General features: G+C 39.3%; 1 protein-coding gene across 2 annotated transcripts in view; it reads left to right on the forward strand.

Annotated features, from left to right (window-relative positions):
- syt9b (synaptotagmin IXb) overlaps nt 1-11,125 on the forward strand; it is a 54,273-nt gene extending 43,148 nt beyond the window's left edge. Inside the window, exons 5-9 of one of the 2 annotated variants that reach the window (XM_040133217.1) lie at nt 3,877-3,997; nt 4,160-4,331; nt 4,428-4,557; nt 4,677-4,691; nt 9,598-11,125. In XM_040133217.1, coding sequence (XP_039989151.1) covers nt 3,877-3,997; nt 4,160-4,331; nt 4,428-4,557; nt 4,677-4,691; nt 9,598-9,675 — 516 coding nt within the window. In that variant the 3' untranslated portion in view covers nt 9,676-11,125. The remainder of the gene's footprint in view (nt 1-3,876; nt 3,998-4,159; nt 4,332-4,427; nt 4,558-4,676; nt 4,692-9,597) is intronic. The other variant, XM_040133216.1, reaches the window with a different exon arrangement.
- Nucleotides 11,126-26,387: the final 15,262 nt, after the last annotated feature.

Below are 26,387 nucleotides of genomic sequence, written 5' to 3' on the forward strand. Positions count from 1 at the left end.
ACAACTATTTACAGTTTAATTTAAACCACAAACCCCAACATGACAACATTGGAGGGTTTGACCACAACTCACCATTAGGGTTCACTTCCAGAGTCCCATCTGTAGTTAGGCTTAGGCAATACAAGACCTTTGGTTAAGGTTAGGGAAGGATCCTGGTTTTCATTAAATGTAAACAAACACCTTGTATCTCAAGTCACTTTGGACTTTTTCTTTATCAAACCAGACTACAATCCTTACCTAACCTGAACCAAGCTAAACTTGACCATAAAACACTACACTACAAGTGACATAAAAAAGTATGTAAGTATCTAAGTGATACTGAACGTATCACTTAGTGATACGTTCAGTATCAACATTTTTGCGACTTGCCAAATACATAAACTAACAACATTTCCTCATCATGTTAATAGAAATCCTAATCCCGTTGCAATTACATTTCCTTCAAAATGTATTTGCTGCTGCAAATTAGTTGTGTATTAACATAATTCTAGGAGACAGACTTGACATGTTTTTTGCATCTGTGTGTGTGTGTGTGTGTGTGTGTGTGTGTCTGTGTGTGTGTGTGTCTGTGTGTGTGTTCCTTGTCTTACACTACAGCACAAGTCCAAGATAACTCAAGCCCTCCAGAGTGGGAGAAGAGAATTATGGTTATACATGAATGGCTGAACTGGATTTTAAAAAGACAACAAGTTACAGTGAATTAGATAAATGTTACATACTACACATTACAAATAATGGTTACAATCCAATTATTCAAATTAAACAATACTAACTTAAAGTTACGTGATTCAAATTCAGTTTTTTATGCTATTATTCAAGTTGTACAATTCTATCAATGTAGAAAAACAAAGAAAAAGAAATCAAACTAGATACAGTAACCATAATATATAATACAGGAAACACTCATAAAAACTACATGCAAAGCTGAGTAGATGAGTAGCAATGAAACAACATGAACCTGTAACTAGTTTACTATTGATACAGTCCCTGCAGTGAGAACAATAATATCAGTAATAGTGTATTTCAATTAACTGGGTAAGTACATTAATTTCTGTACACTAACTGCATAGACATTTTTTATGTCCTCGATAGTGTCTAGAAGGAGCTTTCCAGCATTTAAAAACAAAACAAAAAACCTGACGATGCCATGATGTCATCAGGTTATCTTAGCTTGGGCTCTAATGAAAGAGCATGACCCATATTACGGAATAAAAGTAAGGATAGCTCAGTGTCTCCTGATTTGATTTTGTGAGTCCTCCAATGGTGCAATACTAAACTGTTGGAATACCCCTTTAATAACAACTTTAACTTAGCATAATTCATTTAAAGGAAGCACCCCATTACTATCAAAATTGCCATCTTTATTAGCCATCACAATGTGTGACTTGTGTTATTTCATAAGTAATTTTATAAAGTAATTTCCCTTTGTAAAGCACAAAGGGAAATTACTTTATGGCACAAGACTGGACGAATATGCTTACATTCAACAGCAAAAGAAAATAATTATTGTTTTCTGTGGAAAAGTGGATAAGTGGAATCACCAGGATTTACTGGAAAACAGCACTGTCACTGTCAACGTGTGTCCCATGGTCTAATAGATTTTTGATGGCACGTGCCAAAAATAACACTTTCAAGAAGCCCTCCACAGACACACAAACACACAGAGAAAGTCAGAAGAACAAAGAGACTGAGAAAGAGAGGTGAGAGATCGAGTTAGACTGAGCCTTTGATTATTAAATACACAGCAAGAGAGAGGCTTGTAGATAAAGCCTGGCTGATCCTAACGGATGGGAAGGTGGTAGTTTTAAGTCTGGAGAAGATGGATTGTCCATATTCTCTCTCTCACTATATTGGAGTGCTTTAAAGCATGAGTCTAATTTCACTGGCTGAGCACAAGTGACCATAATCCTAACCGCAGGCTTGATTTGAGTGCTCATAAGAGTAGTGACCAGCACTCTATAGTCTGAAACTTAAGTGTGTGTGTGTGTGTGTGTGTGTGTGTGTGTGTGTGTGTGTGTGTGTCATGGGAGAGGGTTATCACATTATCTGTGGAAAGCTGAAGGGCTTGTCAATTTACAATCTGTGTATGTGCCTGTCTGATGTGTATGTCAGTGTGTGCATTCATGTCCTCGTGCCAAAATCATATGAGAGTTACACCTCAGAGATATCAAAAGCTGTACATCATTAATGCCCAAGGCTCTAGCATCAATTATGATGCAGTGTCAGAGGTGGATTCTGCCTTAGTAACGTGTGATGAATCAACTCATCACACAGTCAGAATGTCATGGATCCTGGACAACACTGTATGTGTATGTTTGCATATGTGTGAGTGTATGTGTGTTTATATGCTTGCAGGCATGTAAATGCAGACATTGCTGATGAATCACCTAATTTTGTTCATTTTGATTTTGTGCGATTTTGAGCAGAAGACCCAGAGCAGCAGCATCCTAATGTGCGTGTGTGGCTGTGTGTGTTTTGTTGCCTGTATAGCCTGTATCCAATTAATCTTAATCAGCGTGAGACAGGGCACTTATTGATGTCTGAATCAATGATTTTCCGGTATAACCACTACATCTGACCTTTAACTAGGCTTTCTAGCTAACCGGTTGCTGCTGACAGAGCATAAATACAAAATCACTAACATCCTGTGTATTAATTACTGAACAGAATGCATTAAGACACATCAAATAGTTGTGTTAACCTGCATTGCGACTATGTCCATTAAAACATAAAGAAGATGAATTTAGAGTAGCAACAGAGTGTGTGTTATATTATAAGAGCTCTAATTGACTGATGTGATTGGCATTATTTCAATTATTTTTTTTCCAGAAGATCCACATCTGAAGTGCAAAGACTTGTATCATTTCTTAATATGTCATAATGTGTCCTCTGTTAAATCTACCCATTGAGTTTCAAAACTAACCTGGACAAAACCTAAACCTATTTTGTTTTTATTGCTTAATCTTAATCCCTAACCAAAGGTGCTTTTCTCAGTCTTATTATAAAAAGTCCAAAGTCTAACACTTTTTATTAACTGGCAAGCTAATTGGTGTTATTTAATTCTAAATCCAACTTTTATATTTCTGTCTGGGTTTGGCGTCAGCTGAGATTTTGTGATAAAAGGAAAACCCATGGAATTTTCTTGAGCTGTGTGAGCAATATCATTTGTATTTTATAAAGAACTATAATGTAAAATTCTAGAGTTTAAGGTCACTTACAGGCACCCTGTGAAGATGTTGACCACTAGTAGCACTATAGAGCCATGTTTTTGCAAGTCGGACCCCAATTTGCTTGTACTTCGTGCACACATGCAAGCGTGCAACTACATGTGCACAAGAGCAGAGCCATGCAATACACTTTGCTGCCACCAGTTTCATGCTATTCAACTGATCTACACTCATTGGTGTTAATGCACCAAGAAATGTACCAATGTGCCAACAAATGACATGGAGATGGTAGACTGCTTACTAGCAAACATGGATATAAACCAGGGACCAATTTTCCCTAATGGCCAACCACACTACTGCAAGTATTGTTTTGGCCGTAGTCATGTACCATAGTCATGCTTTTCATTATCTAGTTTACATTTTTTATCACGCAGCCTTCTAATATTATGATATTACAACATAAAAACTCTAGTGCTAAATCTTCTCTACTTGGTGAGAAAGGTTGAGATTAAGTATATATACTGTGCAGATTTGCCATTTGTTACTAATGACTATCAAAAGTGATACATCGTTATTTAGTAAATATTTTATGTATTTTTTAAATATATTTTTATATTGGCAAATGAGGATTTAACTCTGAATTAGAGTTTGTCATTATTATACAATAATGACCAGTATTAATATAAAACTTTAATATCTTGTTTCGCAGGACAATGTGGACCTCGGAGACCTGATGTTCTCATTGTGCTATCTCCCCACGGCGGGTAGGCTTACTATCACTATGATCAAAGCCAGAAATATCAAAGCCATGGACATTACTGGAGCCTCAGGTGGGTGCTAACTGACAATGTAGTGTTTCTGCTGTGAGGTGGGGTACTCAAAGGTGTTGAAGTGCTTTATTATTGTTAGTCAGTATAGTGTTTTGTTGAATAGCTTTCTACATTAATACATTTTGACGTCCTTAATGAAGGTACCACATTACCTGTCCCCAGATCCATATGTGAAAGTGTCCCTGATGTGTGAAGGACGGAGGCTGAAGAAGAGGAAGACATCAACCAAGCGTAACACTCTGAACCCAGTGTACAATGAAGCCATTGTGTTTGATGTTCCTCCTGAGAACATCGACCAGATCAGCTTGCTTATAGCCGTCATGGACTATGATCGGTTAGTAAGTTATCTGCATATATTAGTTTTTATCTACAGTACATTAACTGATGCAACATTTTAGTGTCTCCATGTGTTATACTTTGCTGTCTACAGGGTTGGACATAATGAAGTGATTGGAGTGTGCAGGGTGGGCAACGAAGCGGAGAGTCTGGGACGTGACCACTGGAATGAAATGCTGACATATCCACGAAAACCCATCGCACACTGGCACCCACTCATAGAGGTATGGGGCACTTCGTTCATTGGTACAGTATTTGTCTATAGATGTTTTTACCTGGAGTTTTTAAGTAACACTCTTACAAAATAAAAATTCCTACGATCCTTTTCATGCAACCATCTAAGGACAAGAGGAAAGAGGTGAGACTAGACTCTCTGAGAATACAAGACCGAGAGTCTCCAGCCATGCTAGCATCTTAGTGAGGCTGTACTTGTGTGAAAATTTTGACCCGCTGGTGGTACATGATAAAAAGACAGGGGATCACCAAAATCTGTAGGTTTCATCGTGTGGGCACCATTAATATTTGAACCAAATTTCGTGGCTATCCATCCAATGGCTGTTAAAACATTTCACTCAAAATGGCAAATGTGAATTTCATTGTGGCACTAGATGAAAAGTCAGAAGGTTGCCAAAGTCATAGGATTCATCCTCTGGGGACCATGAATGTCTGTACAAAATTTCATGACAACCATCCAATAGTTGTTGAGATATTTTAGTCTTGATTAAAGTGGTGGACTGATCGACTGCCACTCCCACTAGAAATTAAGTATAATTAACATGAAGGCAGACTGTTTTCACCACTGACCATTCACTCCGATGTCTTCATAATTAATAAATGGTTTGCTTTTTATGTAGTAGAGCTAAATTGTCTATAATGGGTTTCAAATGTAAGAAAGCACTAACACAGTTCCTTACCTCTGAATCACCACCTCATGTCCCATTTGTTCAACCATTCAAATAGATGACTGAAACCAAACAAAATGGCAATTATGACTGATTATCAGGCTAAGAAATCAGAATGTTTAAGTAATACTATACTTATGTAAGCATATTTAAAGAACAAGTACACAAAAAGCCAATGCAGAAATCATTTTACTGAGGCCCTTCCACACAATGGAGTGTACAAAAGCTTCTATAATGAGTCTTAATGCAGAAAAGAACTGACTTTAAAAAATATAAATGAAGTGAATCTAAATGAGTTTTCATATACCACGTTGACATGTTGTGTATTCCATTTCGAGATACAGTAAAAAAAAAAATAGCAATAAAACAATTACATAACAAAAAATACTGCATAACCCTCATGTATACTTGACTTGTTTTGTTGTGTTTGCCACAACAGAGTCACCTAGCTTACAAAGAGAGAGACAGAGAGAGGATGCTACATTTACTGAGCTGTTAGCTATTTCTGAATTTCCGGCCCACACTCATTAAAAAAAATGAGCAGATGCTTGAGTGATTCATGTAAATTCTTAGTGAGTTTTCAAAGCTAAATTTATTGGTATTCAGCTGAAAGGGTCGGGAGATAAAACGCTTCAAAATGGATTGCTGTTTGGTTAAGTATAATGTCTAACATCAGCACGCATTAGCATCTGCAAGCTAATATGTGTCTGTTCTTTTTTCTGAAGAATTTATAGATTCTCTTCCGCTTTACTTAGAGATGGGTTGGCATATTTAGCATTCCTTACAAAATGTAATGGGCAGCAGCTAGCTGGAATCTAACTTGTTAGCTATTAACATTGGTCGTTACGGGGACTGTTGACGTAAGCCCTCTCCAGACATCATTATTCTTATTACCAGAGGAGGTCTGGTGAGGCTAAGGACTCCAGGATCATATTCCATCTGTAATGAAAATGTCAATGTCTTTTTTTTTTCAGCTACCCAAATGACATTTCCATCTGAAATCATACCAACTAATGTATAATGAGCATATATTTAAATCATTTTATGAACCAGATGACTGACTTAAGTTATGTTTGCTGCTTTCCCCAAGTGATATTAATGCTTGACAACAATCAATTTAAAAAGATTATTAGCTGCATTTAAATAATTTGATATTCATAACATGAATATAATTTAATATTAGTTAGAGATAGTTAGGAATATTCTGACAAATTAAGACCACCCTCAATTTGTGACCAACTGATTTCTAAGTGTATGGCAAGTTTAAACAAATGACTTTATTAATGACAAATTATTTTAGGTAAAACACCAGTATAATAACTTGCAGAGTGAGTCTGTGAACTCTAAAAAAATACACACAAAGATCATTTATCTGGAGAAAAAACTACAGTTGTAAATTGAAAGCTGGTCTAAACTGCTGCAGTTACATTTCTTACTTGAAGGGCTCAGGCTGAACCTAAAGTGCAGATTTGAAACTTGTGGGGCTGTACAGTAGATAGGTCTGCTTTTAGGTGTTTTGCATCAGGGACAATGTTTCATTGTAATGGAATCTATAATAGGCTATGTCAACAACACCAAGTTAACTATTCTGAGGGCATTTTAAGTTGCCTCCTCGCAGAATGTTTTTCCTCATGTTGCTGGCTAAGATGGAGCCAGAGTAGCTGTTACTTGTGAATGGTCTACCTCCACTTAGTCTGTGTGTACATGTGTAATCAATGTGAGTTGGTGCAAGGACCCACAGCAGATCCTAATGGATTTTGTTGTGTTTTTGAAAAGAGTGTTCAGGCTGTTAGAGCTCTTTTTACACCATAAGCCACCATGTTATATCATTTAGTTGCAATCTGACACCAGGATTCTTCCCACTTCTCCCACCTAACCACTCAGTGCTTTACTGAGCACTGCATTGAGGTGAAGAAGTAAATTAAGCACTAGTTTTCACACTGTTTACCAGAGGACTTACAGTATTGTTGGGAGGTCAGTGAACAAGGACATTAGCAGCAACACTGGACTATGGCAGGCCTGAGATGCAAATTAATGGCTCTTCTGTGTTTCTTTTAAAGATCTACACAGAAGCACTGAGGGGATCTAGCCTACTGAACATGTCTCACATGCAAATACACATACACTCACATTTATGCACACATACTGTATCAATATACAGTGAATCCAAACACATCCAACATTCTGTCCCTCACATGCAAACATATACATACACATACTGTCTCTGACACACGCACTCAAAGGGTTTCTTATCCACTTTAGGCTTTTATTCTGAAGTGTTGGTGTAAGCCTTGCTGTCCCTCAGACCACAGACTGAGAGAATTAATAATTCACCAGCTTGATCTCTTCAGCCAGGGCTGTAAACACACACACACATGTGCACAGGCACACACGCACACACACACACACACACACACACACACACACACACACACACACACACACACACACACACACACACACACACACACACACACACACACACACACACATATACACCAACAACGAAGACCAACAACAAAATGCTCTTGAATTCTCCAGAGTCCTTTCTGATGCTATTGAGTGGAATGCAAAGGAGTTGCTTCAACTTTGTCACATGAATGAGTGGTTGAATAAATGAAAGGCACACCACAGGGGCTGCTCTCACGAAGCAAGGTTAGTGTGTTCCCAAGTCTTCTTTGAGCTTTAATACCTTGCTTTTCAGTCTCACAATCCTGGCTCAGATTAAAACACATTGCCATGGTAACCTGCATGGTCAACCTGCTCCAGGGTGAGTTAAATTCAGATCAAAATCATAAATCAACTCTCAGAAAAAAACAATAAGTGTTTCAGCAGAATCCTGATATGGACAAAATAGCAGGCAACCATGTACACTATTATTTTGAATATAATGAATAATTTCTGTACAATTCCTTTGTGCCATTTCTTACAGGATTAGTGTACCTTAAGGATCTTTTTCAATGATATTTATTTGTCTTAAAGCCCGGTCACAAAAACAGTCAAGTTTTGCAACAAAATCAATATTTTATTAGGCTCATAATAAATATCTGTTAATGTTTTGCATCAAGTTTAACTTCTGTGAACTTTGACCCAAAAATATCAGTCACTAACCAATAGCAAAATGTGACAGTGCTGACATTTAAGGGAAAGGAGGAATGTCTAAAATTGAGGCAGCTATCTTAGCTTATTAGCCATGATGCACCAGATTTTTATTTAACCTCCTCTGTTGGAGTATAAACTGCACCACAAAAGAGGACTTGTTTACAGTTATGAGACAGTATGCTACAAATACATCTTTGTAATAAAATGTGTAAACTTATTGTCCTGTTAACTGATTTAACGGGTTCGCAAAATGACACTTACCAAGGTCGTTAGTTTAGAGAGCTTTTCCCCCCAATTTAACTAAACTCTTTAGCCTACTGAATGAAATGGTGTATAATCATGAAAACAAAATGCAAGGTGGGAGTAAACAGCCCAGTGCACAGAAAATGGAAATAAACTCAGGGAGCTATTTTGACTGACTAGTGCTAGCACGTCCCGACTTTCTCAGTTGATACTGTATTTAAAGTAGATTCACAGATATATATTTTTTTTGGCCAGTAGGAGGCAACTGAACAAACTGCAAACACAACATTCATCCCCCAACTTTGTATTCTCTTGTTTATGGGCTGGTAGCATACATGGGTTTATTAGAGCTTTTTTTCTATAAAAACAACTGCCTGCTGTGGCTGGAAATGGGGTTCAGAGAGTGGTAAGAGCGAAACAAAACAGTATAGTTGTGAACTGTAAAACCAAAATAATCAAATGAAAGACACTAAAAGGCTTTGTACAGTTGTGTTGTTATTGTCTTCCACATTATACATAGTCATTTGATCCATTGTTAATATAAAAATATAAATTAGTATAGCTTTAATTGTTGCAAATTCCTATAGAAATTATGTGCAACTAATTGACATGCAGTGAAGCTCAGGCCTATGGGGGCCCAGTGGTCTCTGGTTTAACCGCTTTTCCAGTTGGTAATCCAGACTTGTCTCCAGAGGATGAAATATTTAATCACTACATGGACTTTCCTCTAGCACTACCCACAGGCCAAAAATATCAACTTTATACACATATCTAATAATATAGATTAACATGGCACTTTCCAAGCACATTCATGTCCCCAAGCGGATGAACCCTTTTGATTCTACTGCCCTCAACCCTCACCTCAATCTTTACATTTTTAGTGAAGCTCTAAGATTGTAAATATAACAAAAGTTTTCTTTCAATTCAAAACTTTGGTAGTTTCTAGACTTTTGTTTCCCTTCTGTTTATAACTAATCTGATCATCCCCCCTCCTTGTCTTTCTTTGTTGTGGTCCAGTGGGTCGGACAGGGACCAACAGGGAGTGGAAGCCAAGGAGGATCCACCAATTCACTGAAGTCACCACCGTCTCCATGACCACACATATGCACCCATTCACTCACACAAACACAGACACACATACACATACAGAGCCTCAGGATGGTAGAATGATGGGTGAATGACCTGCTGATGCCCTACTGAAATGTTAAAACATAAAGTACCAGGTGTGACTAACAAGCATCTACAGTAGTAGTATCAGCTATGAGCCCTTACTCAAACTGATGTGTCATTAGATTGAACTAGTCTTTAGTGTGTTTAAGACTGCTGCAAAGGCTAATCCCCACTTCTTACTTCCTCGTGTCTTCACAACCAAAAAAAATTAACTACATTCCAAATGAACTACTATGGTACTTTCATTCATTTTGAATTGTTATTGACAGTCATAACAGGTTGAGATTATCTAACAGGTCAAGCTTTTTTAGCAAATTGCAGTTTGTGGACCAAAATCATTCATTTTTAGGTGAATGTGTGAAGCTGTGACTAGTCATTTGTGTGCGTGATCAGCTATCATTGAAACAGTAAGAGTTAGGCAGGCAGGGTTACAGAATTAGCTATGTCACAGAATTAAAAATTAGAGGTCATTCCTGGCCAGATAAACAAAGTTTCAGCTCTTTGTTGTTGTGTTAAACAGTTGAAACCTCTCATAAAATGGTTATAAAGTATGTGGCCTAAACTTTGTTGCAGACTTAGCAGGCATGAATTAAAGAGATTTTCTTAGCGTAAATCTTAGTTTTACTGTAATGGGTGACTTGCTCCAAGAATGTGTAAAGCAGCTGACAGCTGGAACGTAAATCGTTTTATTTACTGCATGTTAAATTGTCTTACTTTGTTAACGGGGTGTGGTCAAAATAAAGGAAACAGAAGCATAACAGTTGTTATCAGTGTTGTTAAAGGCCAGTTGGTTATCATCGGGTGTCAGTTGGTTATCAGGTTAATAAAAATGATGGCTAGAACTAAAAAAACAAGACTTAAGTTGTAATAAACCAGATATATCTTTTCATGATGATGTGTTAGATGCAGTTCTATAGTCCTAAGAGAGCCCTGTATCGTTAACATCACCCTTATCAAACCAGTGGGAAATCCCTTCTGCCTTTTTAATGGGGGCTTTGCCATCATGTTAAAACAAGTATTCAACAAATCAATAAATATTGAAGTTGACCACTCAGAATCATGTTGTCAAATTGTGATTAGGCTTTATTTTACCAGGAAATTAGTGACTGGATTCCTTCCATTCTGAAAACATAATTGCACTACTACTGTAATGGGACTTAATGTTTCTTCTTTAATTGGGACCACACCCTGTGATTGTTTTAATAAGCCTGAAAATTAAGATTAATACCAGAATTGTTTAAGTCTTTGTATTGGACACTGTCATAAAAAATAATAACAATTTCTTATTCTGTTTGTAGGTACAATGCATGCATGATTTTTCTGTGAATCATATTTAAATCTCACTTTTGTTGTGAGATATTAATTGTATGTATTATGAACCTAAGGCAGACTGCGTTAATTGTCAATAAATGTTTGTATATATAGCATGGATTAATTTATGGGGGGTGTGAAATAAAGAGAATTTTTTTTTCAGAATCAGAGAGATAGAATGTGACAGACACATAGAAACACAAACAAAACCCCCCTGCACACCTTTTTTTCATCATTGCACCTGTGCTCTCCCAGCTGTGACTATAAGTCCTATTAAGAGCTTTTGACAACACATGCATTCTTTCTGTGACACACATACACACTTTTAATGAAGCTAGGGCAGAGATACGACCTCACAGCTATGAGATCTGTGAGTCTGATATATCAGCATGTTGACAAATACTTAAACATCCAGCAGAAATGGAATTCATTTATTTGCAATCATGTTTCTGTCCTCCTAACAAATACACTGTCCAATATTACAGTAAGTTCCTATGTTCACCAGCTAGTCGCTAAATTCATCTGTCTGCCATTTCATGATGGGCAGATAGTGTAAAGTGGGTTTATCAGAAAAAACAGCTGCTTGCTGTGTCTGGAAACAAGGGTGATGAGAGCAGCAACAAATATTAAAGTTATAGGTCAAAAAAACCAAAACAGTTAGCTAAAAGACATGAAAAATCTCTGTAGAGCTATTGGAAAGGCGGAGTTGGGTGGCAATAGTCTGTTGGTTCATCACTACTAGCGAACTCTTTCACATTACACATAGTACTTTAACCATTATTTACAGAAAACAAAAATATTGATTAGTGCTTTAAGTCTGCCCATCTCTCCTTCCTGAAAACATAAAGATCTCTAAACTCCTTGTGAGTAAAATGTATCAAGCTTGTGATGGCTTTTGTTTTTATAACATACTGCTTGTGTCCTCAAACTTCTGCAGCCCTCTTGCTGGATTCATGTGCCTTTGCAGGTATCTAATTTCCAGTCTCTGCAGCACAATTTTGCAGCTACAATCACAACATTATCAAGGTTCTTCAGGCAGCGTTCACATTTTCTACAACAGTAACCTGTTTTCCACTATAATTCAAGTTGAGTTATTCACATTTTAGGGTGTGAGTAGTCATGAATGTTTTCTCCAAAGCCAGGCTGATTTATGCTGCTGCCAGTTACCCTCTGTGAATCCAGGTGCCGAGGGCTTCATCAAAAGTTCTTCAGGCTGTTTCCATTTTGATCTCAGGTGTTTTTTAAGGCTACCTTCAGGTTCCAACGTCAGAGCTGATATCAAATTTTTGTTTTTTCCTGAAACTTACAATCCAAATAGTACACCCATTTCAAACAGCAACAGGCAATGTGTGTCGAGGTGAGAAAGTAGAGGGATTTTAACTTTCATCAAGCTCATTCTTTGCACAGCTACTTCTGTCACATTTTTATGTACAAACCAATGGTACACTATGAAAGCCTTCAAGGAAAGATTGTCCAAATGCGTGCCGTTATCCCCACTGATATGATTGCGTCTCCACCTTTTTGCTTTCTCCAATGTCAAATACTAATTTTGTTTATGAGGTCTCGTTGGATAAACATAAAGGTAGCTCACATGAAGCCTTTGAAAAAATGACAGATGTTTCTTTCTGGTGAGGTCACTCTTAAAGTTTCTAGTCAAGTTAGGGCCACACAGTTAATCACATAATATATAAAAATAATTCAGCCCAATGTGATTATCAGCCTGTGCTTCACAAAAAGCTGCAGCTGCGGGCAAGAGTAACCTGAAGTAACTGAGTTACAGCTCGTGAGTAGCACTCAAGTTTACTGTGACGCCTCTCTCACTTACACTATTCTAATTTCTGGGATGGTTGGACTTTAACCAAATATCTATTTCTACTTGAGATTATCTAACAGGTCAAGCTTTTTTAGCAAATTGCAGTTTGTGGACCAAAATCATTCATTTTTAGGTGAATGTGTGAAGCTGTGACTAGTCATTTGTGTGCGTGATCAGCTATCATTGAAACAGTAAGAGTTAGGCAGGCAGGGTTACAGAATTAGCTATGTCACAGAATTAAAAATTAGAGGTCATTCCTGGCCAGATAAACAAAGTTTCAGCTCTTTGTTGTTGTGTTAAACAGTTGAAACCTCTCATAAAATGGTTATAAAGTATGTGGCCTAAACTTTGTTGCAGACTTAGCAGGCATGAATTAAAGAGATTTTCTTAGCGTAAATCTTAGTTTTACTGTAATGGGTGACTTGCTCCAAGAATGTGTAAAGCAGCTGACAGCTGGAACGTAAATCGTTTTATTTACTGCATGTTAAATTGTCTTACTTTGTTAACGGGGTGTGGTCAAAATAAAGGAAACAGAAGCATAACAGTTGTTATCAGTGTTGTTAAAGGCCAGTTGGTTATCATCGGGTGTCAGTTGGTTATCAGGTTGCGTGCCGTTATCCCCCACTGATATGATTGCGTCTCCACCTTTTTGCTTTCTCCAATGTCAAATACTAATTTTGTTTATGAGGTCTCGTTGGATAAACATAAAGGTAGCTCACATGAAGCCTTTGAAAAAATGACTCGTGAGTAGCACTCAAGTTTACTGTGACGCCTCTCTCACTTACACTATTCTAATTTCTGGGATGGTTGGACTTTAACCAAATATCTATTTCTACTTGAGGTAATGGTGTTGTTGAAGAACAACACCATTACCTCTCCCACCAAGAGAGCAGAGGTAGCCTGCATAATTACTCACGTCACTGGTTGAGCGGAAGCTTGGGCAACTGCGAAGTGGGCTTTGGACCTATCTAGCAGTACCTTGTGTATTATGTATCTATGCCAAGGCCATAGAGTTCCGCACTCTGGAAGCTGACAGCAGCTGGAACATCTCCCTGCTGGATGAATTTAATCATGGTCTTTCTGACCCCATCAAAGACCAGTTGCTGGCTTTGGAACGCCCTCCTGATCTAGATTAATTCATCGTGCCTGCCATAAAAATTGACAATCGCTCAAGAGAGCGTGAAAAGGAGAGATCACAACAATGCTTAATTTTGCCAGTCCAGAGGGGGCATTCTTCCAGTAGCAGACTTCTGCCTCTTTGTTCCAAGCCTCATCCCTCACCCTCGTCAGCCACTCCTCCTCCCCCTGTTGTCCTGAGGGAGCTAGTTCCATGCAGCTGGAACTAGCCAGGCTAACACCAGAAAAATGACAGCGCTGTCTGCAGGAGGGTCATGTAGCTCAACATCATAGCTTCGTATCCAGCAAAAGGGGCTCGCCACTGAAGAGGGGACACTTTTTAGCTGTACTTATTCCTCTAATTCTCCATCTCAATCATTAACTCATATTGAGTTAGTAACTCTGATTCCTTGTCACAAGGTTTTAGTAGACTCTTGGGCAGACGAGTTTTATGGACTAGGGGTTAGCAAAGAGACTGAAATTAAGTGTGCTTCCTCTGCTGAAACCCCCAGACACCAATACTCTGGATGAACGCCTTATGTAGAGTCACTCACCACACTCAACTTGTTAAAGTCATCATGGCCAAGGGACTCAGAGTTGCTCTGCTTTCACCTCTTCAATTATCACCTTCACTTACTCATCTTGGGACTTCCTGGCTCTCTCAACATAACCCACAGTTCAACTGGGCCACTGGAGAGGTAATGGGCTGGAGAGAGGGATGTTCATTGACTTGTCTCTTTTCTGAGTTTTCCCAGGAGTCACCCTCTTCTCCAGTTCAGCCAAAGAGTTCAGGGGAGTGAACCAATGCTGCGCCAATCCGGAATATCTAGACCTTTCTAAGGTTCCAGCCTGTTACCATGATTTAAGGGAAGTCTTCAGTAAATCCTGCACCACTTCTTTACCTCCCCGCCATGAGTATGACTGAGTTATCAACCTGTTACCTAGTACTTCTCCTCCTAGAGGACACCTGTGCTCACTGTCTGCTACTGAAGGAGAGGCCATGGACAAATATATCTCTGCCTCACTGGAAGCTGGAATAAACTTCCCATCCTCTTCTCCTGTGGGAGAAGGCTTCTTCTTCGTGGGTAAGAAGGATAAATCACCTCACTTCATGCATCGATTATCGAGGATTGAATGATATCACAATCCAAAAAAGGTACCCCTCCATTTAATTTCTTCCACATTTGAACTGTTACAAGGGGCTAAGGTCCTTACTGAGCTTCATCTAAGAAATGCTTATCTGGTCAAGATAACGGAGGGGGACAAATGGGAAAACTGCCTTAACACTCTAGCGACCATTACGATACCTTGTAATGCTATTTGTGCTCACAAACACTTAAGTTGTGTTTCAGGCAGTAGTCAATTATGTACTCTAGGACATGCTCAACAAATATGTCCTCATGTACCTGGATGACATCGTCATCTTCTCCCCAGACGAAAAGTGACATTCAGCATGTCAGGCAGGTTCTGCAGCACTTAATCGTTAGCTCTTCCTCAAAGCAGAGAAATGTGAATTTCACATCTGCTCAGTGTCATTCCTGGGTTTCATCGTCTCCTCGAATAGCATTCACATGGATCCTGAGGTTAGTGCTGTAGCAGATTGGCCTAGTCTCTTCAATAGTAAGCAGTTACAATGCATTTTAGGATTTGCCAACTTCTATAGAGGCTTTATAAGAAACTTTACCTCTTTTGCTGCACCTCTACATGCCTTAACCTCTGCCAATGTTACGTTTTAGTGGTCTCCTTGAGCAGACCAGGCATTCCAGAGGCTGAAGAGGAGTTTCACCTACGCTCCTATCCTCACACTCCCTGACCCCCACCTCCCGTTTGTGGATGAAGTGGATGCTTCGGACATTGGTGTGGGGCAGTTCTCTCCCAACGTTCACCTGGGCACAACAAGATTTATAGTTTTGATGACGAGAGAAAGGGCCATCTTAATTGTCTCAGTGTATTTAAACATTTTTGAGAAAATTATGGATATAAATTAATTTATGGTTATAAGTTAATATATTTAATATTTTGCTGTGGGATATAAATATATTATCTATATCCAGCATTTTTTCTCAAATATTTAAATACACTGAGACAATTAAGACCGGCCCTTTCTCTCGTCATCACAACTATGAATCTTGTTAACATACATTATTCATAATGTACCCTTCGGAGTTTATGGTCTGTTACACTGTCATTGAACAGCAATTGTTGAATGCCATGCTAAATTTGCACTGGCAAGCTGCTCATGACCACTATAAATAAGTACAATGACCATTTCAGGCAGCTAATTTCTGTGATTACTTTCACTCAGACTTAGAGACAAGTGTTTGAAATTATTCTTGTAAAAATCATGTTTATTTGGAGAGCTGTAGGAGGCTCACGCAGCTTTTCCCAATATACACTGTTTTGGGCGAGTCCGCATTTCCCCGTATCTCTACAATTGAGGTAGCCAGTCCAAAGTTAGCTTGACCCATACAGACACAATAGCCACATGTATGGGAAACATTCCAGGTTGAAATAAACTTTTTTTTTTTTTTTTTTGAGAGAGACTCCAAACATTAAAACAGTTTTGTAAATTCTTTGTATATTGAGAGGAGAAAATGAAATGTAAGTAGTAGAGGCAAGTCATTTAGAATTAAAACAATAGACCAGGAGTTCACTGGACAAACAACTTGGGTCAGTGATTGTTCCTTAGGTATGCATATGTACAGCTTCTGTCTGGCTGCTGTTTGGTCAACATAGTCAGACCTTATATTTTTATAAACACCTACTGACATATTCAGTTCAATTATTTGGATCTTTACCACATATAAAGTATTTCTCATACAGAACAAGGTGTTCTGTTGGTAAGATATCTGCTTTATGACAAAGAAAGACACACTGCAACACTAGTGAGACCTTCATCTAATTTACTGAGTTGGCATGCAGAGAAGTTGCTGCTCAGTGTAGCACAGATTCCAGAAAAGGTTATAATCATGCTGCAGATAGAGGATTGTAGAACCATACAGTATACTGGCAGACTTTTACTCTCATACCGATCACAACATTAAATCCAGTTACTGGGTTTAATGTTGTAGCTGAATGGTGTACACCCATTTACAGTATATTACACACACTGAAACGTGGTTCCTATATGTTTTAACAATTTTTGTTGGTGTGAATCCTGGTGAGCAGCCTGAGAGGCATTTTGCTGTTTGACCTGTATTTACCCTCTCATTTTCTGTTATTTTTCCCCTATGGATTACACTTGCAAAATTGGTGGAGAAAAATTTGAGGAAAATTAATTTACATAAACATATTCAGCCATTCAACAAGATTTCCCTTGTTGTCTTGTGGTTGAAAGTATGACAAGTATGAGTGCAGGGAGGACAGGAACACGACTCTCTAGGAGGGAGCTACAGTAGCTGAGCCAACAGCGAGACTATAAAGCAGCAGCGATGTGGAGTCTGAGTGACGTTTGGGAAAATATTCTGTCTGATCCCAATGTGTTACAGATACAATGGGATGACACTTCACTTTCATAGTGTACAAAGGCACCAGTGGAACTTAAAAGTGCTTCAATGACGAAACTGCTATAGATAAAACCAACTAGACAGCAGCAGACAGTATTTATGCTGATCATGACAATGTTATCAGTCATTTAGATTCAAGTGCCAAGCCACAGATCACTGAGGAATCTGGGCCACATTTAAAAATTATGGGGGATTAGTAAAGACAAAGTACATCTTGGATGTAATTCAATTCATCAATAGGCACTAGAAATGATCGAACAGCAAGGCACCTTCAGGCTGCATATGATGCAAATTTGTCAAACTTCATTTAGCCCTCTTGAGCTCTCGAAGCAATTTGCAGAAAGCTGCTGCAGAGCACTTTTGAAGAGGTGTGTGTTGCTCTTTGGGTATTTTGTACTCTTCCTGTGATGGCTGCTGTGGGTGCTTAGAGCAAGATGAGCCTCATGAAAACATCTAAAGCCTAAAAACGTCTCAAGATAGGTTGAGCAGCTTTGCTACAGGCTATTCTGTATTTTGTCAGATAAAAATTGGTTCTTCAATAAACTGCTGCAATGGATTGATTTGGAAACCAGGAATTTAGAGTCCCTGTGCTGTAATAGGGAACATCACTTATAAGGTACTTGCAGAGTTAAGAACAGCTAGCAGTTGCCATTGCTGCTACCATGGTTTCCAATGCAGACCGATCAGCCACAAATACAATGTTGTGGCTGATCCGTGTAAACAAGACGGCAGCCAGGCCACCAAGGTCGACATCTGTGGAAGTGGCAAGCAGAGAGAATGTAGATACTGAAATTACAAAGCTATATGTCGCTGCCATCACATGATGGTTGATGATGATTGAACTTTTTTACAGTTCAATATTTTTTTGCTATTTGGTAGCACTGGAAAAAAGTGAACTCAATAAGATGCCAAAGTACAACTGCTAATGATTCCAAGTGGAATATTTTGTAGTTTTGGCCATTATTTCTATCGGTAATAGTAAGATTTTACTCACCAAATTAAGAGACCTACAAACAACCATTCCTCCTATGCTGGAATCTACTAGTCGCAGTTAGATTGCCTCAATCTGATTGAACAAAAATGGTAAATGGACTGCACTTTTCTAGTCTTATCAACCACTGAAAGCACTTTAAACTACTGCCACAATCACCCATTCACACACACATTCATTCAGGGCTTTCTATACACACACATTCAGAGACCAATGAAACATTGTGGGCAATTTGGGGTTCAGTCTCTTGCCTAAGGACACTTTGACATGTGGACTGGAGGGATCGGGGGTCAAACCACCGACCTTCCAGTTAGTGGATGACCCACTCTACCTCCTGAGTCACATTTGTCCCCAGCTAAATTGATTTATAGAATATGCACCGATAAATAATGAAGGTCATAAAACTAGTATCTTTACATCAATACAGAAAAAAGTGTGTGGGAGATATAGCCTTTTAAACACATAGTGCCCAAATTGTAGGGTTTCAAAAGTAATTGGACACTTGACTAACAAATTTTTCTTGGGCAGCTGTGTGTTTTTTCATTGTTAGTTCATGCACAAAAAAAGCTCAAATGTGGCTTGGAGTTGACTGAGACTTCATCTGCTCAGTGACCCCAAGCCCCAGTTGCCCAGCGACCCTGCAGCTTAGTTGCCCAGTGACCCCAAGCCTCTGCTGCCTGGCAACCCCGAGCCTCCACTGCCCATGTCTGTTTCTGCGTTGGGTGTCCCAACCGACATTCTGTCTTTTCCTGTGTGGGGGGTCCCAGTTGACATTCTATCTGTACCTGCATCGGAGGACTCAGCCAACATCCTGCCTGTTTTTGAGTTGGTGGTCCCAGCCAATATCTCGCCTGTTCCTTTGTCGGTGGTACAAGGTGATGTCCCGCCTGTTCGTGAGTCTGCTCCTGCGTCAGAGGTCCCAACCAACACCCTGTCTGTTTCTGTGTCTGGGGTTCCGGCCAACATCTCCTCTGATCCTGACTCAGCCAACATCCCACCTGTTCCTGAGTCGGCCATTCGTGCCGCTGTGAAGCCTGTTTCTCAGTCTGTTCCTATGTTGGCTGACGTCAAGCCTCTTCCTGAGTTGGCCAATGTCAAGCCTGCCTCTGCTTCCCAGTTGGTGGCCTGGCAGATACCTGCTCCTATTCCTAGTCAGCGGCCCAGCCAACTCCCACTCCTGATCTCCAGTCGGCGGCCCAGTCGACACCAGCTCCTGAACCTTAGAAAGCAATCCCTGCTGACAAACTGCCTGACCTCTTTGACCATCAGTCAGCTGTCGTCTCATCTGACCACGACCAGCCAGATCATCAGGCTGACTGCCCGATGTTCAAGTTTCCAGTTTCATTTGCATGTGGTTCTCAACTAAACCTGTCTGCCAGTCCAGGCCTCCTGTCACTGGCCACCTACTCTGGATCCCAGTACCCTGCTCTGCCTCCAGAGGGGACCTGCCTTTGCCATCGTCCTCCCACTCGGCCTCTGGGGAGATGAAACATTCAACATTGTCCATCTGCTCGGCCCTCCGGAGGCATCCCACCTTTGCTATCAGCCACCAGAGTGGTCCGGCTTCCACTGAACCAGTTTCATCTGCCTGTTCTGCTCATCAGCTCTCCAGCCAAAAGCCGGCCTCCTGATTGACTCCGCCATTCTGTCCTGATTCCAAGCCATCTGCCCAAGTTTTCATGTTCATCGACTCTCCAGCTCACAGGCCATCCACCTGAGGCCTCCTTCTCTACCTCTGTCCTGCCCCTGCCTTAGTTTTCCTGCTCCATTGATTCTGCCTCCACAACCCTTCCACCTGTCTGCTGGACTTGATCCATTCTTGTTCTTGAGGGTAGGGTAGTGTCATGATTTGCATGCTAGTTCCCCTTGGCCCCTGTCTTTAGCCCTTGTCAACTTTTCTGCATCTCCAAGTTCACCCCTTCAGACCTGCCATTCTCCTTCTGCCCAGAAGATGTCCCCGGACGTTCTTCCTGTCCACAATACCATCTGTTCACGTGTTTCAAATCTCCACTCACCTGAACTTCCCTGGCCACTCACACACCTGATTCCAGATCCCTCATCACCCAAGCCAGTACTTATTCCAGCTGTTTTTCCCCAGTCAGTGTCAGTTCATCTACTCATGTTTCTGCTCATGTTCCCTTGTGTTTCCCTTGCATTCCTGTTACCAGTGTGTATTTGCCTGTGCCTCTGCCTAACTGTGTTCCTGCCTGTCAGCTTGTTCATGAAATCTGCCTGTAGGACTGTTTTTCACTATTAAAAGTATCTTAATTAAATCAGCCTGCCTGTGTGTCTTTGTTTGGGTCCTCAGCCTGTGCTGCTACTAGCAATTCCTGACACAACCCGCTATATTTGGTATAGGTTGCAACAGCAGTGGAATTGCACTCTGCATAGCGGCAAACACTTGCAGGTTGAAAGTACTTTTATTGCAGCTGCAATTGCCGCTGTAGTAATAATGCAAGATATAAGAAAAATTAAGAACATATAAATTACCTTCTTCTAAAATATGACAGTAAAGTTAAAGTATGGGTAAGGTGCAGTAATGACTCCCTCCCTCTTTTCCAACATCTGTTTTTGACAAAGACTTTTTGAGGATAGGGGACACTTTAACACTAGTCGTGTTGGGAAAATTTCCCTGAGATAAAATTAATGCAAGAGGAAAGGAATCCCCATCATTGAAGCCTTTTTGTGAAATGCGAAATACGATAATTCTAGCTTGTCTATCAGTCGCATACTCACATTCTCTATTGTCAGGCTTTTGGAAGTGGTCAAAATCATTCTTTGGCTTTTATCATTTTTTAGACTGTAAGTCTTAGCTAAAAAGACACTCACAGCATTTAGTTTAGGTTAGGAAAAGATTGTGGTCCGGTTTGATGCAGTATAAAGTTTAGTGACTCCAAACACAACTTGTTTATTTTCATTTATCCAAAACCACCATCTTTCTCCAACCTTAACCAGAGCGCTTTTGTTGCCTAAACCTAGCCATAGACATGACTCCTGATGCCCCTTCCTGGCGATTACGCTGCTGTTAACAAATGTAGAGGGGTACCCAGTTCATTACAAAGTTATGCCAAAGGGGCCCTGGCCAAGTGTCCATATATGACGAGATGGGAGTGAGAACATGTTGCTGTAGCAGACTTTGTTACACAGGTACTCACTGCATTCAAAAAGAATTTCTGATCTTGTGAACACGTAATTGTCTAGTCCTCTAAAATAAGATGATTCACACACAACCTAATTTCCAGAAAAAATATCTCTCAAGAAGAGGTAATAAAGTATAAGAGTAATACAGTGGCATGAAAAGTTTTTGGCACACCTGGTCAAAATGTTTTGTTATTGTGAATAGTTAAGTGAGTAGAAGATGAACTGATCTGCAAAAGGCATAAAGTTAAAGGTGAAACATTCTTTTCAACATTTCAAGTAGGATTAGTGTATTATTTTTGTTTTGTAAGATTTAAGACTGAAAAAATGGAAAGGAGCACCATGCAAAAGTTTGGGCCACCCAAGAGATTTGAGCTCTCAGATAACTTTATTTGCTTGTTAGGGCTATGGCTTGTTCACAATAACCATTAGGAAAGGCCAAGTGATGCAGGTTTCAAAGCTTGCGCCAATAATCATCAGCCATGGGCTCCTCTAAGCAACGACCTAGCAATCTGAAAATTAAAATAATTGATATCCACAAAGACTATAAAAAGATATTAAAATGTTTTGAGGTAGCCTTTTCCTGAGTTCATAATGTAATTTAGAAATGGAGGTTAACATGAACGGCGGAGGTGAAGTTGAGGTCTGGAAGACCAAGAAAACTTTCTGAGAGAACTACTCGTAGGATTGCTAGAAAGGCAAATCAAAACCCCCATTTGACTGCAAAAGACCTTCAGGAAGATTTAGCAGACTCCAGAATGGTGTTACATTGTTCTACTATGAAGCAACACCTGCACAAATATGATCTTCATGAAAGAGTCATCAGAAGTAAACCTGTCCTGCATCCTCAGCACATAATTCAGCATCAGAAGTTTTCAAAGGAATATCTAAGCAAGCCTAATGCATTTTGGAAACTAGTCCTGTGGACTAATGAAGTTAAAATAGAATTTTTTGGCTGCAATGAGCAAAAGTATGTTTGGAGAAAAAAGGGTACATACTGTAATTTCATGAAAAGAACACCTCTCCAACTGTTAACCACAGGGTTTGATGGATCATGCATTAGGATTTTGTTGTAGCCAGTGGCAAAAGGAATATTTCATGAGTTAAAGGAAAAAATGATTCTATTAAATACCAGCAAATTCTGGGAGCAAAATCCACACCATCTGTAATGAGCTGAAGATGAAAACAGGATGGCTTCTACAACAGGATAATGATTCTAAACACACCTCAAAATCCACAATGGTCGACCTAAAAAGGCACAAGCTGAAGGTTTTGCCATGGCCCTCACATTCCCCTTACTTAAACATCATTGAAATTCTGTGGATAGTCTTCAAAAGAGCAGTGCATGCAGTGCATCAATCTCACAAAACTAGAGGCCTTTTGCAAGGAAGAATGGGTAAAATATCCCCCAAACCAGAATTAAAGGACTCTTAGCTGGCTACAAAAAGTGTTTACAAGCTCTGATACTTGCCAAAGGTGGTGTCACTAAGTACTGACCATACAGGGTGCCCAAACTTTAGTTTTGGGCCCTTTTCCTTTTTTGGTATTTTGAAACTGCAAAAGACGGAATTAAAAGTAAAAAAAAAGAAAAAAGAAAAAAGAAGAAGAAAAGTAATCTTATTAAAAATATTAAAGAAACGTGTCATCTTTATGCCTTTTGGAAATCAGGTCATCTTATACTCACTTAACTAGGGGTGCCCAAACTTTTTTATGCCACTGTATTTCTATTGTGTGCATCTTATAGTTGATCAGCGCCAACTGTTAAACATATTAGTGATATTCATCGATATTGTACTGTATTAGCCTGAATATACAGTTGCTTCAGAAGGTATTGAGATCCCTTCACATTTTGCACACTTTATTGTGTTGTATATTTAACTACAACACAATAAATAAAACTATGATGGCAAAGTGAAAACATGTTTTAAGACATTTTTGCAAAAAATCAAAAACTGAAATCTCACATTTACAAAACTATTCAGAACCTTTGCAGTGGCATCATAAACTGTGTTCAGGTGCTTCCTGTGTACTTTAATTATCCTTGAGATGAGTCTAGAACTTGATTCGTTGATTGTTTTCAATTTGTCATCATGGATTACTGAGTATAGATCGATAGGCAAAAACATCAATTTTATCTATTTTATAATTAAATCTACAATACATTAAGTGTGCAAAAAATGAAGGTGTCTGAATAGCTTCTGAAGCAACTCTATATTCAGGCTAATACAGTACAGTATATCAATGCATATGAATAATATGTTTAACAGTCAGTGCTGGTCAACTAACAGATAGTGTGCCTACAATAGAAATGTACAAACGGATGACAAATCAAAGGAAAAACCTGAATAAATGAGGGGAGTAACATAACAAATGTAGATGCTTACACACGTGCACTGCATGCTATAATTAAACAATTAACATCCAATCATGCTCTGTGGCATGTACAAAAATGCTGAGTAGGCCCAGTGGATTCTGATTTTATATCAAGATGGCAAGAGGACAAGATCTAAGTGAGAGGGTTCATTGCTGGGGCATGGATGGCAGGACCTTCAGTCACAAAGCCCGCTCAACTGGCTAGTGTTTCAGTAGAAGCACTGACTGAAGTGATACCTAAATTTAGCTCTTTGGGAAAGACATCAGTAAATAGGGTCGAAAATTATGGTCGACAACGTACATTTGACGACCGTGTTGCTCGTGCATTAGTGCAAGCAATTCTTCCTCAGGTAACTGAGAATGTCAGTGCAGGGCGTGATCAGATTTTGTCAGCAAGAACAATCCGTCAACTGTTACATAAAGAGAAATATTATAGTAGGGTTGCAGTGCATAAACCCCTCATTACAAAGATGAATGCACAGTTAAGAGTTCAGAGGTGCAAAAACCATAGGCACTGGTCAACAGAGATGTGGAAAAAAGTGATATGGTCAGATGAGTCGTCTTTCACCATATTCTCGACTAGGGGTTAGTGCTAAGTGGCGTACACCAACAGAACAGTACTGGCCTGAATGCTTAACCCCTACAGTGAGGAGATCTGATGGCTCTGTTATTCTGTGGAGGGCACTTTGTTGGCATGGTTTGGGTCTCCTTGTCCCCTGAGAGGGAAGGGTCACTGCAAATCAATACAAAGTTGTTCTTAGTGATCACCTTCATCCTATGATGAAAGATTTCTATCCTGATGGGAGCAGTCTCTTCCAGTATGACAATGCCCCAATCCATTGGGCACAAGGGGTCACTGAATGGTTTAATAATTATGAAAATAATGTAAATCATATGCTATGGCATTAGCAGTCACCAGATCTCAACCCCATTGAATGCATGTGGTAAATTTTGGATCGAGGGGTTAGATAACACTCTCCACCACCATCATCAAGACCATTTGAGGGAATATCTTTCTTAAGAAAGGTGTTCCATCCCTCCAGTAGTGTTCCAAAGACTTGTGGAGTCAATACCAAGGTGCATTGAAGCTGTTCTGGCAACATATTGTGGCCCAACATCTTACTACTTGGTTGGTTTTTCCTTTAATTTGTCATCCATTTGTAACAATTACTACTTCCTGACAGACAACTTTTTAACATATACTGTATGCTGTATTGTCTTATTTACATATTTCTTTGTGTAGAGCTCTAGAGGGATGAACTATGTACTGTGGTCTGTGTACTGCAAGTGTGTGGCTTGACAGAGATTATTAGTATAGAACAAGATTTTTCAGGTGTGGTCTGTTTCACTTGTCACATCACCTAACTGTTTTATATTGTCGAACTATAATGCATGTGAAGTGTTGTACTGCACATGTTGTCAAAAGAGTATGTAGCCACCACTAATTTAGCATTGTACACATCATTATTATCCTTGATGTAGTTACTCTTAAAGCAGGAGAAGGAGTTTGCATCAAAGAAAATAACATTTAATTGGACGTGTATTAAAGCACTTGAGGATATATAGTACAACTATAGACTCATAAAAAGTTAAAGGAAAAAAATGATTCTAGAAACATAAAAAATCTACTTCCAAACAGGGCTCATTATGTGAATCATATGCTATGCCCTTCACAATCAAGAGGCCTCAACCCAGCTGAAAACACAATGAAGCTACTGGAGTGATGCATTAGGCAGCACTCTTACCCATCATCAACAAAAAAACAGATGAGAGAAGAATGTTCATCCCTCCAGAGCTTTACACAGTTGAAGAATAACCAGCAGCATTTAAGTGGTTGTGAAGGACAGAAATACACCCAATTCTGAGACAGTTGCATTAGTTGTAGTAGATTTTTTTTCCCGATACTGAGATTCTGTAAGTATTTCCTGTGCACTCTCAAATTCATATTTAATTCTCACTTTCAGTTACAGGATGCTAAGTTCCATACATGATATTAATAAAGTTAAATCTGGCTCTGATTTTGTCTGTTAGTTGGCAATGTTGTCAATTGGTCCAAACTGAAATGTCTCAACAACTACTTGATGGATTGCCACAAAATTTTATACAGATGTCCATGGTGCCATGAGGATGAACCCTCAAAGACTTTGGTGATCCCCTGACTGCATGAATGCAGCATAAAAAAAGATTGCCATGAAAATACAGACGCTCATATTATCCACAGGTTAGATTAAATTCTTTGTTGACCCCTTCATTTTTCATCTAGTGCCATCATTAGTACAAAATTTTAATTGTACTATACTTTAGTCTTGGACTAAATACATTATTTCTAAAACATTCCCATCAGCCTTAGCTGAACAACATTCATGTCATATTGTCCAGACCGTAATGA

This window comes from Xiphias gladius, chromosome 8, assembly GCF_016859285.1.
Source record: "Xiphias gladius isolate SHS-SW01 ecotype Sanya breed wild chromosome 8, ASM1685928v1, whole genome shotgun sequence".
In the NCBI taxonomy this organism is placed as follows: Eukaryota; Metazoa; Chordata; class Actinopteri; order Istiophoriformes; family Xiphiidae; genus Xiphias; species Xiphias gladius.